We start from the raw sequence: 18,607 nt of genomic DNA on the forward strand, positions 1-18,607 counted from the left end.
AGACAATATTTCCTTTGCTAAATTTTGAAATAGAGCTTATTATGCAGATATTATGATGCAGCAGGACATCAGTGACACCCCGGCCCAGGTGAGCCAACTAGAGTTGATCAGACCCCTGGTCTGCATGCTGGTAGCACCTTCTACCTACAGTTCACCTGTGCCATTTTTACTTATTCTTAACATCACTATACTTTTAACAATATATACTAAATCTCTCAGATCACCAGCAATTTCCATACTCCACTTTATGAGACCCTCATATAGTGCAAAAGTCACTTTTAAGGACAAGTGGTTTGTGCTTCATTTTTTTCTGTGAGCAGCATCTTTAATACTGGACAAGTTGTCAAGGGTAGAGGGCGGACTAATACTTTTTTCTGGAACACACATTTTTAACCAATGATAATTTATTCTATGATATACAATAATTCATTTTAGACAGTTCTAAAAATAATATACTCCGCTCACAAACTGGGGTAAAAGTGTACATATTCGACTGGACTCTGTGTAAAAACTGTACCAGTATAAAGTAACTAAACTGAAATCTGGTTGCTTTTTTTTAAAAAAAAAAAAAAGTCATAATGACAAAATTAATCAAGATGTTCTGCCCGTTTGTGTTTTAATAAATGTCTCTGCAAATCTCTAAAGGTTTCGCACAGTTTCATACCATTCTCCCTTGTGAAAGGCTAAATAATAACCACATTTCAGAGAGCATTAAGAGATAAGAGATAAAGTGAACTCACTGTGCTATTGTTTTCGTCTATGCAGGCACTGCACTCAGATGTAGGGTCCTGGGGAAAAAATAAATGAAGAAGAATTTAGGAAGCTGCGTTACAAATTCCTTTAGTCGGCAACACTCTTCATGTAGCAGGACACCCTCAACAAGCAGGGACAACTGAGGAAAAAGTGAAAGTAGTAGCCAGTCCTGGGAGTTACCTTCCTCCATGTGACACTAGATGACTGTGTGCCTTAAAGTGCACACAGGTTAATAAATCCCAACACAGCCAATGTAACAAGATCAGCTGGCAGAAGGCGAGGTTCATCATGCCAAATTCGGTACAAAACACACATCATAATGGCCTAGCAGAAAGATACACATCCTTTGGACACTGAAATGCAAGTTGCCATGGAGACTTTGCACCAAAGTGAAGAGAAGGAAAATAAAATATTAAAATAATGCTAAAGAAACAAAGAAATAAAACGCAACTATATACATGACAGATATATTATATAATATACAGGTATATACAGGTGGTCCCTGACTTATGATGGGGTTGTGTTCGGCGAAACCCATCGTAAATCGAAAATATCGTAAGTCGAAAATGCATTTAATACACCTAATACAAACCTCTGCGTGACAGACTGGGAGATGCGGATCGCTGCCGCTGCCCAGCATCGCGAGAGCGTATTGCTCCGCATATCGCTTGCCTGGGGAAAAAAAATCAAAATTGAAAATTCGAAGTACGGTTTCTACTGAATGTCTATCGCCAGCTTGCCGTTGTAAGGACGAAAAAATCGTAAGTCGAACATCGTAAATCGGGGACCAGCTGTATAAATCACTTGTAATAACTCAAATTAAATTGTATGCAAGGTATGTTAACATTTAAATAAAAAAAAAAAAAAAAAACATTTTAACAAAAAACAATCATATGTAACCTCTATTAGGATGACTGATGGACAGTTGTGTAAAGGTTAGTCAAGTCCTGTTGCATAATATTATCATGTACGGAACCGCCCGGAATTGCAGACTCATTTCGGGAAGTACAAACAGCAATAAAGTCTGACATTAAGTGACCCTGCTCTGTTGGAAAGTAATTAAAAAGTATACCCTCAGCTATGCTTGCCATGGGAGTGCAGACATGCATGAAATTTTCAGACAAATCTAGAAATTGGAGGTCAGGACATGAGTGCACTGCAAAAAAAGGACAAACTACCATTTAATTTAAACCATTTTGCACCACCTGAGCTTTTCAGATGATGGTGTTTTACTGTCCTCGCTCTTGCATTAATACCCATCAGCATTCAAATCATATGGAGTGGCCCACAAAACTATTTCATAAAGATCTGAGAACAGGCATAAATCACAGAGGTACATTTGCAGATTTTTTTTTTTTTCCCCCCCTCCTTCTCAACAAATCCTGAAGTATAAAAATAGGCTACAGAAAGGGGAAGATCTAAATTGTGTTCGTCACACTGCGAAAGTGCAACCCTAAAGCAAATAAAAAAAAGTAATAGTGGTGGTAATACTGTGACATTTTTGCGAAATTGAAGGCAGACACTTGTAAGGAATATAAGAGGTTCATTTCCACTGAAGTTCTTGCCTGCATTGTCCTTTTACATCTTGAAAGGTCCCTGACATCCAAAAATGTGAGACTTTTAAACCGCTGTACCTTTTGTGAATACTAACACATTAAAGGGCAAAACCTGATTAAAAACTGATTCGAGAGACCTAAATGCATTTATAGGCTTTACCAGACTGGAAGAAACGTTTCTGGAAGCCTATTATATGCAGTGTATTTATGCATATAGTTTTATGTCCATTCATAAGCCAAACCAAAAACATAAAAATACAATAAACATTGAAACAACTTATCTTTGTTTTTCCTTCGCAAAAGAAAATTCTTCAGGTGGTTATTTCATGTAGGTTTCAAAAGTGTTATCAGCGCATAGTAATCAGTATATAATAACGTAAGTTGATGAGGAAAAAAAAAAAAGATGGCAGTTTCTAAAACATGAAAAACTGTCGTGCTGTTTGAAAAACTGATGCTGTTCTTACATCTGCGATTTAAATAAGAAAAGTCTTGACATTTGGTTTTCAAAATAGTTCCTACGCTAATTAGTCACAGGCTACTTTCTGACCTTACAATACATTAATATATTTAAAAATTCCAAGGTTACTGGACCCTGTGAAGACACCATATGTTTTACATTTTGTAACATGCGTGAATAATAACTGCATTAATTTTAAAAGGGCCAAATTCCTTACAAGGATGTTTTACCGAGACTGACCAAAAGGGGGCAGCCAAGGATCATTGAATCATTAAAGTGAACCGTCAAAGCGGGTAGCTGATTTGCAGGCCAGTAATTTTTCCAGTTTGGATTAGAAACTAATTATATTTAGGCTGAATGTTAAAATATGACTGTTGATTGTGGTTTATTATTTGACGCACAAATGCGATCAGCAGTATGGAAATAACATGCTCATTATATCACTTTCGCTTGCATGCAACACACACACACACACACACACACACACACACACACACACACACACACACACACACAGACTGGCTGAAGCCACTTGTCCCGAGCGGTTTTGCGGCGAGCCGGAGCCTAACCCAGCAACGCAGGGCGTAGGGCCAGAGAGGGAGGGGGCACACCCAGGACAGGATGCCAGTCCGTTGCAAGGCACCCCAAGCAGTAGTTGAACCCCAGACCCACCAGAGAGCGGGCCCCGGCCAAGCCAGTTGCGCCACTGCGCCCCCGTTTCCATACATACATACATATACATGAAATTGCAGGTTTTGTATTCTATAGTGTCCGGTATGAATAAGGGTCTACACTAAATGCCCTCAGTGGCCGATATATTTATCCTTCTTGTTGTGCAATTAAATTGCTTTAGACAGGAAGACACTCACAGTAGGTTTTAGTTATGTGGAAAAAAATCTACTAAAAGATTATGTCAAACATTAAAAATGTCAGTCATGAAGTAGGTTTCATTTTTGAAAAGCATAAAAGCAAACTAAGGAAATCGTAATTCAAGCTGCGTCATGAATATGGTGAGCGAGCTGAGCAATATAGCGCGTTGAATAATAAAAAGGAATGTTTGCAAAGTCTGCCCTGATCAGTTTGTACTTCAGGCTCCCATGTTTAAAAGGGAGCATAATAAAGCATTGATGAAGTGAAGGGAGCTGATTAACATAATGGAAAGGTGCTTTGACACCAAAGAATGCAGCTGCATATGCTACCAAATGTTTCCCAAAGTGTCATTCCGTTTTGCTTCTCTTACTATGTCTTACCACCTTTTTCCAGAGGCGCATGTTGTCCTCCCTAATATAAATTCTGCAGCAGTCAAAATGTAATTTTCCCCAGTCTTCTTTAGTCAAATTCTTCGTTAGGCTCAACATAATGTGGCTCCGCTGGTAATAGATTGTCTGGATTGAGTCATTTACCCTAACAATTCATTCTGGCTCAATCCATAGTGCTGCACTTTAACAAATAATAGTCAATACCAATGAAAAATCCACACCTAAGATTCAATCAATATAGATCATAATTCATATCGCAGTAGGAGAAACAATCATTTCCTGTTCTTATTGTTTTCACATACATCTCAATGCGTCCAGTGGAACACCATGCCCCCCCCCCCCCCCCCACACACACACACACACACACACACTATTCATTTTGACTTCAAATTCTTACCTGTCTAAAAAGAATTACATGTATAATCTTTGTTCTTGCCCACAATGTTCGGCACTCTCTTACACATCCAATCTTGACTACGTTTTTGGTTACTTTGCAAACCAGGATTCATTAAAGGTGCTGTGAACGACAACACATTTCCCAGATGCCCAGGGGTCAGTCATAGCAAATTCACAGAATAACTAAGGGGATCAAAATATACTATACATGAAAGGAATACATATATTTAAATATAACAGGTCCTTTCTGAACTCCTACGCTATGAACAATATTGGTTTCCCATGTTCCAAATCTCTTTTTTCCTTCATACCATTGGTTTCAATATTATGTACTTTTTTTTTTTTTATATCAATTCTGTATATTGCCAAGCAGGTGAGAAGACACTTTGCATAGGCTAAGGAATTATTCTTTCAGACATGTTGCAGAGGACAGCTGGGAACAGTTTCGAACCTGTAGTCCTGCTGATGCACGGTGCCACCCTACTACAGTCCCACTAATGAGGAACAAACAAGGTATAGGGCATTCAGTGGACTGAGGTTCACAAAATCCTGTTATGTCCAGCACAAGGGAATAAAGGTGTTTGGGTTTTGAGGGCAAAGGCGCAGTCAGAAGAGGTCAGTCGTTACCCCGCAGCAGTAAAGGGCAAGAGTCTCGGAGGTCCAGACGGTCGTGGGAAGCTCATTAAACTACTAAAGAGCTAAAGTGGATCAGAAATATGCTCCGCTATGACAGACAGAGTTCAGTGATAAGCAAGCGGCCAGTCGATGCCGAGTCGCTGTGCAAGAGAGTTAGTTTTACAGTTTAGCGGTGCCCATTCTCGTTTCTGGCAGGTAGACAAAATAGTCTTAAACCTGAGGTGAGATGCAATTGACACCCAGTGAAGAAAGGTGAAGAACTCCTGCGTGATCATATAGATAGTCTGATATAGTGTGCTGTGAGCTAAGAATAGAGTTTAACACTTAAATCCATCATTTTAATCCAGACTCAATGTTAAGGGCACAATTTCAGTCCAGTGTGCAAGATGGTCTTTAAAACACAGAATGAAAAGCGGTGACACAACGTTGCAGTGGGTTGTGCCGGCGATTCACAGCTTTTAAACTCTGGGATTGGATGTGGGTTTCAATCTGGATCGGTCGGTGTGGAGTTTCTCACCGTGTTCACGTGGGTTTGCATCAGTTCCTCCCATAGCCCAGAGACACGTGTTTCGGTGAATCTGTGACCCTAAACTGCCCATGATGTGTGACCCTAAAGGAACGAGTGTGTGTGTGTGGTTACTCTGTAATGTATTGGTGCCCCATCCAGGGAGTACCCTGGCTCTCACCCTACGCTCCCAGGATGGGCTCTGGAGCACTGAGACGCTGCATTAGGACAAAAAAATTGATCACGGTGATGGGTTTAACGGGAGGCCAGTGGTGTCGCGGTTGGAGCGGCTGCCTTTGGCTCCGAAGGTTGCCGGTTCGATCTCTGGCTGTAGTGCCCTTGAGCAAAGTGCTTGCCCTGCAATTGCTCCAGTACCTTCGCCCAGCTGTGTGATTGGGTACATAGTTATGGCCCTGCGATGGACTGGCTTCCTGTCCAGGGTGTGCCCCCCACCCCTTCAGCCTTGTGCCCAATGTCTCTGGGATGGGCTCCGGCTCACCGCGACCCTGCTCGAGACAAGCAGTTATTGAAATTGGTTAGTTGGTAATGGGTTTAGCTGAAAGTACTGTGCGTTCTTGTGCCGAACTGCAAGGTTGCAGCAGGTCTGCTACTCGCTAAAATACTCCATTCCTGACAGTTCTCGTAGAAATCTTCATTTGTAACCGATGAACCAATGTTTTCAGCACCTTGTTTGTCAAAGGCTCTGCGGAAACAGGCGACTCCAGAGACGGACAGAGAGAGGCACATTTCTGACAGGAGGCCTGCTAACAAGAGCAAATATCATCCGTTGCTGCACCTGAGGTATGAACTGTGAACTTCGATCAATCAAAGAAATGGACACTGAAAGAAAACCAAAACTGCGCACTCACCTGTTAACAAAACAGGACTTCCAAGGGGCACATTAGTCCATACCGTTTTAAATCTTTAACAACGTTGTCACCTCATTAACATCCTGTAACATTTATTCCAGATTCTAGCAAACTGCCAGAAGTGTGCCCAAAAACAGAATTTCCTTTTGCTCCAGATGAGTGAATAAGTTTGTCAATAATTTCCTTTGTCTGCATAGCAGGACCACACTGCTGCTGAAATAAATGAGGCCCAAGCATTTGAATAGATGCTGACAAAACTCCACTCGCTTGTGTAGCCATTAAATCTCAGAATCACCATTTCATCTCATTCATTCCAATGGTGTTCAGATGTCCCAATAACCTTTGATGTTGTACTCATTTTATTAGTAAAGAAAAGATTAAATATAGCTTCTAGAGCTTACATTTACATTTATTCATTTTGCAGATGCTCACTTAAACGGAAGGTAAAAAAAGAAATAAAAAAAAAAGCTACAGGTATTATGTCTATTTGCAAGGTATGGTACAATTTAAAAACCAAATTGTCGTTTGAAAGTCAGTGTTGTCATCCAGTCAAGCTCTCCTAAAACTTCCAATTACTTGACTAAAAGAGTTTAAGCAATTATTACAGTGTATGTTCAGCATTCATGCTGTATTGCTAAAACAGGAAAAGGAACACAGACAAAAGCGACCTCTTTATTACTGTTCAAATATCAGATTTCGTCCTCACACAACTCCGTGTGGATTCGCAGGCTCAGTTAATGAATGGTTTTGGACGTGACGATGCAGCCAATGACCTTCAGATATGAGCTAAATCAATGCTTTGCCACAATAAGCGCACCAGACCAGACCCTCTCGGGAGAGACATGACGTGGACACCCTGAGAGTTACACTCTTCATCTTCCTCATTTTCTGTCCCCGGACACCATGGCAAGTCAGTGGAAATTTCTCATGGCTTCAGTTACTGTATTAATCTTAATGACATGAAATGATTTCTCTTGCGCATACATACACACGCATACACACACACACACACACACACCCTCTGTGTAAACTGACTAGGCTTCTTTCTCGAAAAGCCCTTCCATGAACCCAGAGGGAAAACGAAACTCTGCATTATACATTCATTGAGCTTCTTAATTAACAGGGTGAAGGTGAATGTGGAACAGCTGAGCTAAATAATGAGATGTCAACGCTCCTACCTCAGCCCAAAAAGGGAATTTCTCCTCTCCTTCTGTCAAAAGGAACTGCAGGATTTTCAAAGCTACTTTAATGGCCAAGGGTATCTATACAGTCCTGCTACTTGGGATTTATCGTTAAGCTTGTGGTTCTTAAAGCTCATCCTGATATCAAATTCTGTCTGCTGGTTTTTATAAAACCTTTTAAACTGACTTACTGAATAGCAGATTATAAAGAAAATATTAATTGGTTTCTGCATTGTCTTATATAAAAATTAATGCTGCACGTTCCTTCCCAGATAGATAATGTTTATAAAATGAATGTCAGCAATGTACTGGTTTTCCTGTCAAGGTGTACTCTGTGGACGGTGTGTTTTTATAACCATTGTATGAAGACTCCATGCTTTTTTTTGAAGGAGATTATATAAATTGAGATATTATCATATTATTCAATGCTTTGGGCAAGAATTACTGTTTCGTCTTATACTTTAAATGCTGGATTCCCTAGTATCCAGCGGTTAGCACTGTGCATTTGTAAGGTACAACCTCAAAGTCATCTTGCAGTACACAGCATAAGTTCCATATTTGTCTGGGTTCCAAGCTAATCATCTGTCCAGCTCACCACCAAACCTCCCATGAACCGGAAGCATGGGTGGAACAGAAGTGCAAGCAGCATGTAAGCGGCTAGTTTTGTCCCAGTTGCCTCATATAACAGATTGATGGAGGAAAAAAGTGTAATTTGTGCCTGCATGAGTGTGCATGTGAAACCTCATGTATTTATTTATTTATCTATTACAATTAAAGTGCAACAAGTAAAAAGTGTGATTTTATCCTAAAAAAAACAAGAAAGTTAAAAATCCTAATAGAGATGTGTGTGTGTCTATGATTTATAGGATTCATTAGATATTCAGAAGCAAGTCGATAATATGGATGTAATTCTTTTGCCATATTATAAAGTAAAATGTCAGCTCAAGACTTTTCCAGACAACTCATGAAATTGCACACCTTATTTATAAAAGCACTTCTGTAGTGTGGTACGCCTAATTAAGTAAATGGCAGCAAAATAACATCCTGATGATTAGCAAAACTGAGGACACGTATAATTCACAGAAATTTTGAAAGCCAGATTAAGTGGCCACCTAGACAACATACCATGAAAAAATGGCCATATTTTAGTTCATGTGAACTTTCAAATATACGTTTTTCATTTACCTATGTGAGCTGTGAGTTTTCCATGCCTTGCCACATCAACCCTCAAACTTTCCCACACTCCTCTGGGTCGTAGAAATGGTTGTAGATGTCTCCTCTTTCTTGTTTGTAGTATCACCTACCATGAACTGGGTATCTAGGGCTTCGCAGGTGGAATTGGGCGAATAGCGTTGTCCTGGAGGGGTGTTACGCTACCCAATAGAGTGTTCAGCTCATAGAGTAAAAAGCAGTGGCTAACTCAGAGTGGGCACATCACAGGAGGTTAGTGCTTGTGTTCACCTCTCACGATTCCGGGGGGACGCATAAGAACTGGATAACTGGTCATGATGGATTTGGGAGACGAAAGGAGAAAATGTCTAAAATGAGATCGAGTCACAGCGTGGATAGTATGTCTGAATATACGGTAGGATGTTCTAGCAAAACTGAACCAGTAACAGCAAGAATGACATTAGAACATTTGCAGAAATATGGATTTTCACTTGACGCAGATAGGATTCAAACTTTGCCGAGATTAAAGAAAGACAATTCTCCTGCTGCTGAGATGATTTGTCCCTGCTGTTTAAGTGTAAAAGGCTTTCATCTGCTGCACTGGAACGGACTGTGGTGACTTTGAGAACACTGTCAGCTGCTTGAACTGGGACTCCCCGAGCAAGAGACCTGCTTCTCATGTCAAATCCATCAAATGCCTTCATATTCAACAGCCAAGGAAAGCAAGCTTCCCACATATTTTTCTGAACATACAGTATGTAGGTATTATTTTACAGAACTTTGGATAGAGGCTAATTTGAAACAGGGTAGAGTGGCACAAGAAAAGGTAATGAATTATACCACTCACATTTATTTATATGAATGACACTATTCTCCAGAGTGACTTACAAAGCTAGATTTACTTTACATTATTATTAACCTACTTTCAAACAATCACCTTGTTATAGAGCTGGACAATTTAACACACACATTTACTCAGATAGTCATACAATAAAGACATTTTAGAGCCTCCATTCCACCTGAATCATATATGTTTAGACTGTGGGAGGAAACCAGAGCACCTGTAGGAAACACAGATGAACCTGGGAAAAGCTTTACACCAACAGAGCTTGACGTGAACCCAGATCAAAAAATACAGCTCGGAACCTAAGGTAGCATATAGTGCTCCTGCAGCAAGGCGATATCTGCATACTAAACAAAGATATGCATTTAACAATTGACTTTCACCAGCCATCTGCAGTAAGCTACTGCCTCTTCGATTACAGCATACAAAAAAAAAAAAAAAAAAACCCTGCGTCAATAAAGACAGGGCCTCAGAAATGTATTTTTAAAAGTAGCTTTATCTTAGTTTTTCTCACTGCAACAAAAACAGTCTTGCCTGAAAATAGGATATGCTTAAAGGACCACTTGAGTTTTCTCTTAAAACTACAGAGCAGTGTCAGAGCCCGCTTCCTGGCCCAGGCATTAACTACCACACCTGTAAGACTGAAATATGTTTCTGTGTACCAGCGCATATATCTCATATGTATGTACCAACTCTAGCTATCTACAGTGGAATTAAAGAAGAAGAAATATCTTTAAATTGAAATTTAAGTTTAATAGAGCAGATTGGGCTCTCGAAACAATGTCATTATTCTAAAAAAGGATGGAAGATTTCAATTATTAATGGAGCAGGAGAGCGACTGCATGTTCCAATCCGTCATGTTTATCTCTGTTGATGAATAGGGAATTCACCCAGACTACTTTGTCAAGGAAATGGATTTCTTGCCAGAAAACTTCCTTTTCAAGTTCTCTTATCTTCGGAAATGCTTGCTCATACTTATGCAAAACAGGCAACGCATCACTTCCTAGCCTACAAGCTATGTTCATTAATTACTATCAGCACAGCAATATGTGAAACAAAGAATTTGGAAGGTCACTTCTAAAATTTGGGACATTCGAAAAAGACTGGAAATAGAAATTCTCAAGTCTTCCAGAGTAAGTGTTGGAAACCAATTGTTGTAAATATCATAATGTCTTTATATGATATGCTGGGACTTTATGATTTGGTTGAGCATTACCACTAAACATAACATTTTACAGTTACCAGATTTTAAATATCTTACATTTAAAATGTATTCAGCTACATTTTTACAGCATACTGACTTTTCAAATATGTAAACAAAAAAAAAAAAAAAACATATTTGTAAGACAGCTGTGTTGTGTAATGCACATGAAATATGCAGTTAAACATAAGCAGATATGGCAAACAAAATGGTTTAACAAACAGATTAATATCAGCAAATACTGTATTAGTATATTTTCTGTACTGCACATTAACAGCATTGCATTATTTTACAGCATTGAAAGCATCTTTTCTCTGTTGCATATATAGATATTTAGATTATTTTTATTAAGGTATATTGCAGCTATTTCGGTTTTACTTTCAAAAACGTATGAAATTCCAATAGCAGTCACAGGAAGGAACTGCTGTATGTCATTTCACTCTCTATTGAATCTGAAGGAGGGAGACTGCTATTCTTTGAGCTGGAATAGATGTTACATATCTGCTGCTTTGTAATAGGAAGCTAGCAACTGTAATATCACTTGAAGGGTTCTGAGAAACAGCAGAGAGCAGAATTTTGGCAGCCATTCAGTTTGCAGAATCAAGATTATGCGCCACACTTTCAGAAATGATGAGCGTTATGTCACAATCACTAGCGGGCCTCCCTTTCTAACGCTAAAGCAATGCACACTGCCAGTCTGCGAGGCATTTGTCATTAAAGTAACATCCTATCCCTGAACCACGGAGGACAGACCAATCAGAGATGCACAACCTCGTCCGTTTCAACAGTGGAAACTGATTGCTTTTTATGCGCATTAAATATGTTTAATAATTTATTCTCTCTTTTTTTTCCCCTTTTTAACCCTCAAGGCAAACTGAATGCTTCAGGCTGCAGAATATTATCAGTCAATGAAAGCGTCTCACCTTGACATGACTTGCTAAGTGAATCCCCTTTAAAAGGTGTGAAGGTCTCGTTCTCATTGTTTGTTAGGACTGTGTACGATGGCAGTATCAGCCTAATTGCAAGAGACAGATTCTAATGTGTGAATGATGCAAACAAGCCTTCTGCTAGTGTAGCATGGGAATAGTGCTAACTGTAGTAATTAATCTGTGAAACAGTAAAGCTCCAGCTGCAATTACAGAGGTGTAAAAACTCCATAAGGGCAACGCACAATCCTTTTTTTACGCAACCAATTTTACGTAGGCAAAGTCTTAACTCTACCCAACTGTCTGTCTGTCTAATCATGTTTATTGATTTATTTATTTCATTTAGTGTTTAGTATTTTAGTATACAGAAAATTACAGTGGGATATTATTTCACTGTAATTTTAAGGTCATTTTTACTTAATTACTGAAAAAAATCCCACTTTCCTGCAGAAATTTGGCTTAATTTGTTGAGCTGAATGACACATTTCTATCAACAGAGCAGTGAATGCCAAATCATAATAAATCTGGAGTGTTTCATGTTTTAAGGTTTAAAATAGAAAAGAAGAAAAAAAAAATCTGGATAAAAGACACCTGAACTTAAACCTTGTTCCAAAACCTAAGCTGTATTTAAGAATGTTTTGCATGAATATTATTAAACTATGCCCTTCCTTTCAGTAGATAATCATATTTCTTTGTTGCACAAACAGGACACAACCTGGCAATGTGACAGAATGTTACATTTTACATTTACTGTCAGTCAAAGATACATTAGTGCCCTTTAACGGTGGCTTGTGCAGCAAGGAAACTATGGATAATGTTAGTTGAAATTATATCAGGCAAAGTAACGGACATCACTTGACTTTTCCATGTTAATAATATTGCCTCTAAGACTTTGTATAAAAACTGAGATACATGAGCCATGACCTGTTGTAACGGAGACTAAACAGAGGCAGGACTTTATCATGTTGTACTTTCAAAAGAGCAAGATGTCTACTCATCTTTTAGCATGAGACTGTGTGGGCGATGCAAGTTTTCAGGTCACATTATTACCATTAATAGCATTTACAGTTGACTTACATGAACATCAGATGTAAAAGAGCAAAAAAACAAAAAGTTAAGCATGGTACCATTTTAGTAAAATGCGAGAATTGAATCACCCTGTTGATTGCTCTTTTATTTATTACTCTGAAGCTCACTGTATTGTGGGCTGCAGGGTAACATTTGGCTACTCGAGCCGTGCATCTTGACAAGTAGAGCAGCTGTGAATCCCTCGGGAGCAATCCACAGACCAGCCAGGATACTACAGCAGGTGTATCCCTATCTTTTCATGCAAAGACACACCAGTGATGTTCTACCTTGTTGCTAAGTACATGTTTGTCTAATACCAGTACTAAAGAGCGATCTACTTTACCTTGTATGCCTGCACTAGAACTACAAAACATGCATTGTTGATATGAATCGCTCAAACTTATAAATAAATCATTAGGTATCAGAGAAATTAGACTGGGCAGACATCTCTATGATGGGGGAATGTAATGTAGCATCATAATACTTAATAAATAGCATATTCAGAATTTATGAGTGAATTAGGGCTTATCATCATTATCAATCATCATTCAAAATAAACGAAACAATACAGTTTCATACCCTGCAATACCTGGCATCCCCATCCAGCTGTGCGCCCAGTGCATCTGGGATAGTGTCCAGTTCAGCGTGACCCTGCTCAGGACAAGCGGTTATTAAAATTGAATGGATGGAATATAGTTTCAAGAATATTTATTTACTTAGGGGCTCTGCAAGACATCCTGTTCAAAAGATTTCTTCCCAGTTTCACAGAGAAAAATGTTCAATGTGACAACGTAGAACAGCTGGAGTGCTTGCAAAATATGCTACCTGGCAATTGTCTGGTAAGTGAATCATGAAGCCTGAGAAATGCCCATTTGTCAGCATGCATGTGGAACCACTGATCAGTGCATCAATCAGACTCAGCAACAGCTTGTTTGTCACACTGAACGGGAAAAACAATGGATATACTTCAAAATAAAGACGGAGGCACAGCAATTAGTCAGTAATGGCAGCAGATCAGCGATGCAAGCCTATCATCTGCCACGGGCTGGTAAGAACATTTGCCCAATGTGCAGCTTGGTTTTCAAAAATCCACAGAAAATTAAACCATTTCAAAAACAAGTTTGGAATCCTACCTACTGAAATCCTGATACAAAGGAAAAATTAGGAATATTTGGGTCAAACTGTACTGTTTTCTCCATTCATGGCAGTTGTTTGTGTTGCAAAATATGGATGGATGGATGGATGGATGGATGGATGGATGGGCATTTTTGTGAGATTAATCTGGCTGTATCATAACATCATTCTCTCATTTAGTATTGCTCAATTACAAAAATGTTCATAGAAATGCTGGTTTTAAATGCTGAATAAATTAAAATACTGCATTGAAGCCCTGACATCCCATCCAGGATGTACTCCCCTACCTTGAACTAAGTGATTCTGGAATAGGCTCCACGACCCTGACAGAGACAAGTGGTAAGTGCAAAGAAAGAAAGAAAGAAAGAAAGAAAGAAAGAAAGAAAGAAAAAGAAAACAAATATCTTATACAAATACAAAAACAATCATAACAATGATAATAATAATAAAAACAACAACATGAGGAAAATTTCTTGTCCACAATGCATCAGAGGACTGCACACATAAAGTAGCTGTGAAATCAGGCACTTGAAAGCACACACAAACAAACACTTACAGGACATGCCCACTCCCACACACACGCTGTTGGCAGTTTGCTCTGGCCAAGCATGAGGGCAAGCATTATATCACTTTTTGGACATTAAACAGATATGGAGAAAGACAAGTTTGGTAGCTTGGTGTTTGTGTAATGTTCCGATTAAAGTTCTCCTCCATTTTTCCTTTTCTTTAATTATTGTTCTTACCTCAGCCACTTTCTCAGACTGAAAACATTATTTTTCTTGTTCTTAGACCTGAAAATGTGCTGAATCTTCTGTATTTTGTGAAGAAATAAAATAGTGCTCCAACCAATTTTTTCACAAACTCGTTCAAGTTCCGAACAAGGTTTTCAGACTGTTGCAGGGCAATTCTGTAGTGTAGTAAGAAGTGTAGTGAACGGTATGCACATTTGCTTTTCAGAGGACAAGACAATGAGTGCATTTTCAGGTCGCTCTCAAGGTAGCAGCTGAGTTGTTTAACTTTATAACGTCACAACAGGATAAACATCAGACTGAAAAAAGTATTTATTCTGAAAAAGTATGCACCCTTTCGAAAAAACTCCTTTCTGGGGTAAATACAGCCACATACCACCAAAAATATACCACTGTAAAAAGAGAATGTTTCTCCTTCAAGCAGGCCGAGCACTGAAGAATTACGTACTCAGCTGGACCTTCGTAGCAGTGATGGACGATGCCCTATTGCAATGAATAGCTCAACCTAAAGGGTAGCCACAACAAGGTCACCAGGTGCCTTCTCTCTTTCTACCCATTCTTCAGTCAAGCAGTAGGGGTGTCACTATGGCAACACAGAAGCAGCCTCTTGTGTCCATATTCTATACACCCCCCAATTAAGAGGTCAGAGCTGTGGGGAGGCACTACCAGGATTTGTGATGTGGCGGCTTATCAGGGGTACAACCGAGGACTTCCTAATCAAAGAAGCAGTCACATCTGACCACAATTGTGCTAACAATAAAGCTCCGAAGAGCTTTTCTCTTCGGAGAATTGTTGCTCCCAGTGGCTCCTGTTACCAGACCCGGACAATACAACACTTTCATACTATCTTTTGGTTATCACTTCTTTTAGCCAGCAGAAGCTTTTGCTCTGATGCCTTTGTGTCAGCTGTCATCCATGCGACTGCAATCAAAGCCTTCCAGACTGAGCAAGGACATGGTGCTGCAATGAAGCGTGTTTTTAGGCATTTCATAGTTCATACTTTGCATATGCTATCATTTTTGCCAGAATTTGCAGAAGCGTGCTTAAGTGATACATCTGTAATTGTAACTCACCGTATAATGCCTACATTTCTTGGAAATGACACTTGGGAGTGAAGAATGGAAACGGAAGGACTGTTAGTGGAAGGGAGGTTTCCTCACTGGTCTATCCATTTATCCATGAACGGCCTCTAGCTGCTGCTGGTATTACCCTCAATGATCCATTTGCAATAACATATCTTATTCTTGCATAAATCATGTTACAAATCCTAATGTTCAATTCTGTAACCATACATTTAACTAAACATGCAATTGATTCAAGTAGAAAGACCATGCTAGAAAACCGTTAGCTCTTAACTATGCTGAGATCAATGAGGAATCATGTTCTCACCCCCAGCACATGCATTCAGACCATTTAAAGATCAGAAGCTTCCTCTTCCTGCACAACTGATAGACAAAAAGGTCATGTTTTATCTGCCCAGATGGACAGAAATTAACAAGCCCATGCAGAGCTGGGTTTTACTAGCAATCAGGATTCATAATTCCTAATATCTATCAAAAAAAAAAAAAAAGATGAAATTACTTACCTATTTCATTTTTTTCTAGGGAAAATTTTTGGTTTGTTCCAATGCCATCCAAGTTGACCCTGAATTCATCCCAAACAATGCTTAATATTTTAAGGAAGAAGTAATGGGAGACATTAAAATTGTACAATTTAACTATTTTGTAGTTTGTTCTCAGAAAATGATTTAATAGTTTTTCTTTCATCTTTCCTCATTTTTGAACCAACTGTATGTCAGCAAAGCTTTTTTGGATTTTTAACATTTTAAACTTCTTTTAATTCTTATGCCTTAAATTGTAATATCAAAATTGGTTAAAGATTTGCTATTTTATAGATGCTATTTTTTTCCCTGCACCCTTCACTGGTGCTGATGATGTTGATGACCAGGAATCTTCAGAGCACCTATGTTCAAGATCTGTAGGGTAACGGCTGAGCCAGTGAAAATTTAATTCATGAAGGGTCTAGTATAAACATGTGCATGTGGTGATTTGAATAATATGAAGGCTGAGAGCATGGGCATAAAGTTTCCACAATGCATTATGTATCACAGTCTTACTCACATAACTTACGCACATAGGCCACAATTTTCAAACGCAGTATCAGTTTATCGTGCATGATCAAATGTCACTGGCTTGGACTGAAAGCGGCAGATCACATAAATGGTAATTCAGTCCGGTTGAAAATGTGCGGCATTAATTATCCTCGACTAAATATGTGAAAAACCAAATTATGGGAGGGATGCGTGCGTGTGTGTGTGTGTGTAAAATCCTGTTGTGCTTCATTTGACTGACACAGTGTGCATTCATAGTATTAGTGCAAACTTTATGAAATGTTTCACTGCACCTGCCTGCCAATGTTTGTTTTTTCACTCTGAGTTATTGTGTTTTTATTTATGCATCAACTTGATCAACATCACAGAATGGCGGCTTAGTTCTATGCCACTTCAGATGCAGTTCAAAAGCACAATGGTGCACAGTAATGCAAATAAAATATTGCATTTAGTATTTTTCAAAGGAAGGCAACAACTTTATTAGAAGGAAACAAGCCACAGTAGGACTTGCTACCTCACTTACACAAGTAAATATGGATGAAATCTAGGCACCGCTTTGAGAGACATACTGTACATCATTTATGTTTCGCTCTTTTGTTTTTTTCTTTCCTGACATATGCCAGTTTTAAACTTCCAGCATGTTTTCTTCCTAATTGTATGCTTTTTTTTTTTTTTTTGGTAATCACATGTAACAAAGAAAAAGAAAAATTCTCTGAAACTCATATGACTCATATGAATTTTTGTATCATACATATGTAGTAATATAAAGTTAAATTAGGCACATCTTAAAAGGTTATCTATTTTACTGTGTGCTGTAGTAATAATGCCTGCTTAGTGCTTGCACAACACAAGATTTCTGCATAGCCACAATATAGTTCACATCACTGAAGAATATTTTATTAAATTCTATCCATAAAAAAAAAAAAATCTAGTCTTTGTTCCAGCTGAATTTTCGTGTAATGTATGGACAATAATAAAACATAACAACGAGACACTTAACTGCAAGATAAATTAATCAAAAAGGTGCTGAAAATGTATACAATGTTGAATAAAATGTCTCTGAAATTCTAAACCTTTTTTTCCAGTTTCATAGCCACTGCAGAGCTTAGACATTACTGCAGTACCTGACAATACAATTAAATGGGTGATATTCCATGTCCTAAGAACTGGATTTCCAAAAATTCTTTGCATTTAATATTTTTAAAAGTCACAGTCATGGACAAGGTTTTTCTGCTCTCAACTTTTTCTCTGTAGAAAGCCCTTGTGTATCACAGCATCTGACTCCAGGGAAGCCTTTTAATCCCACAAAGACAATGGACCTGCCTCTAAGCTCCCCGCTATTTTTGATTGGCTAAGACAAAAAGCCTCAGAAACAAGACAGCTATTTCTGTATAAATGGAGAAAACCTGGACACTCTGCATGAGAGTGTAGGGGATTAATGCATGCCTAAACTCTTGTGCAGACTCTCCACAGTTGAATGATTTAAAAAGTGGTATATTTGTGCGCGTGTCTCACTGTGTGTGTCCCAGATTCTGTGACAATCGCAGTTACTGCAGTAGACTAAAAGTGAAAGGTCCTACTGTAGATGCTCACAATGGGATGAAACCAGGAGCAAAGAAACTAGATGAAAGAGTTAAGCCTTTGGGAAAAATCTGAAATTTTAAAGTTGAATTTCTGAGTTCACTTGGAAACTATGCACAGTACTTTGGATGAAATATTAAAGCAAGGTGTAGATTTGTCTATTATTTAAAGGTTCCAGAAACTTTAACAATATGAATCTGAATTCCCATTCC

At 38.7% G+C, this 18,607-nt stretch overlaps 1 protein-coding gene across 4 annotated transcripts in view; it reads right to left on the reverse strand.

The window, feature by feature from the left end:
- LOC108927245 (RNA binding protein fox-1 homolog 1-like) overlaps positions 1–18,607 on the reverse strand; it is a 244,529-nt gene that overhangs the window by 208,215 nt on the left and 17,707 nt on the right. For all 4 annotated transcript variants that reach the window (XM_029246797.1, XM_029246794.1, XM_029246796.1 and 1 more), the window contains exon 2: positions 741–788. In XM_029246797.1, the coding sequence (XP_029102630.1) occupies positions 741–788 (48 nt within the window). The remainder of the gene's footprint in view (positions 1–740; positions 789–18,607) is intronic.

The sequence above is a fragment of the Scleropages formosus genome, chromosome 20 (assembly GCF_900964775.1).
Source record: "Scleropages formosus chromosome 20, fSclFor1.1, whole genome shotgun sequence".
NCBI classification, from domain to species: Eukaryota; Metazoa; Chordata; class Actinopteri; order Osteoglossiformes; family Osteoglossidae; genus Scleropages; species Scleropages formosus.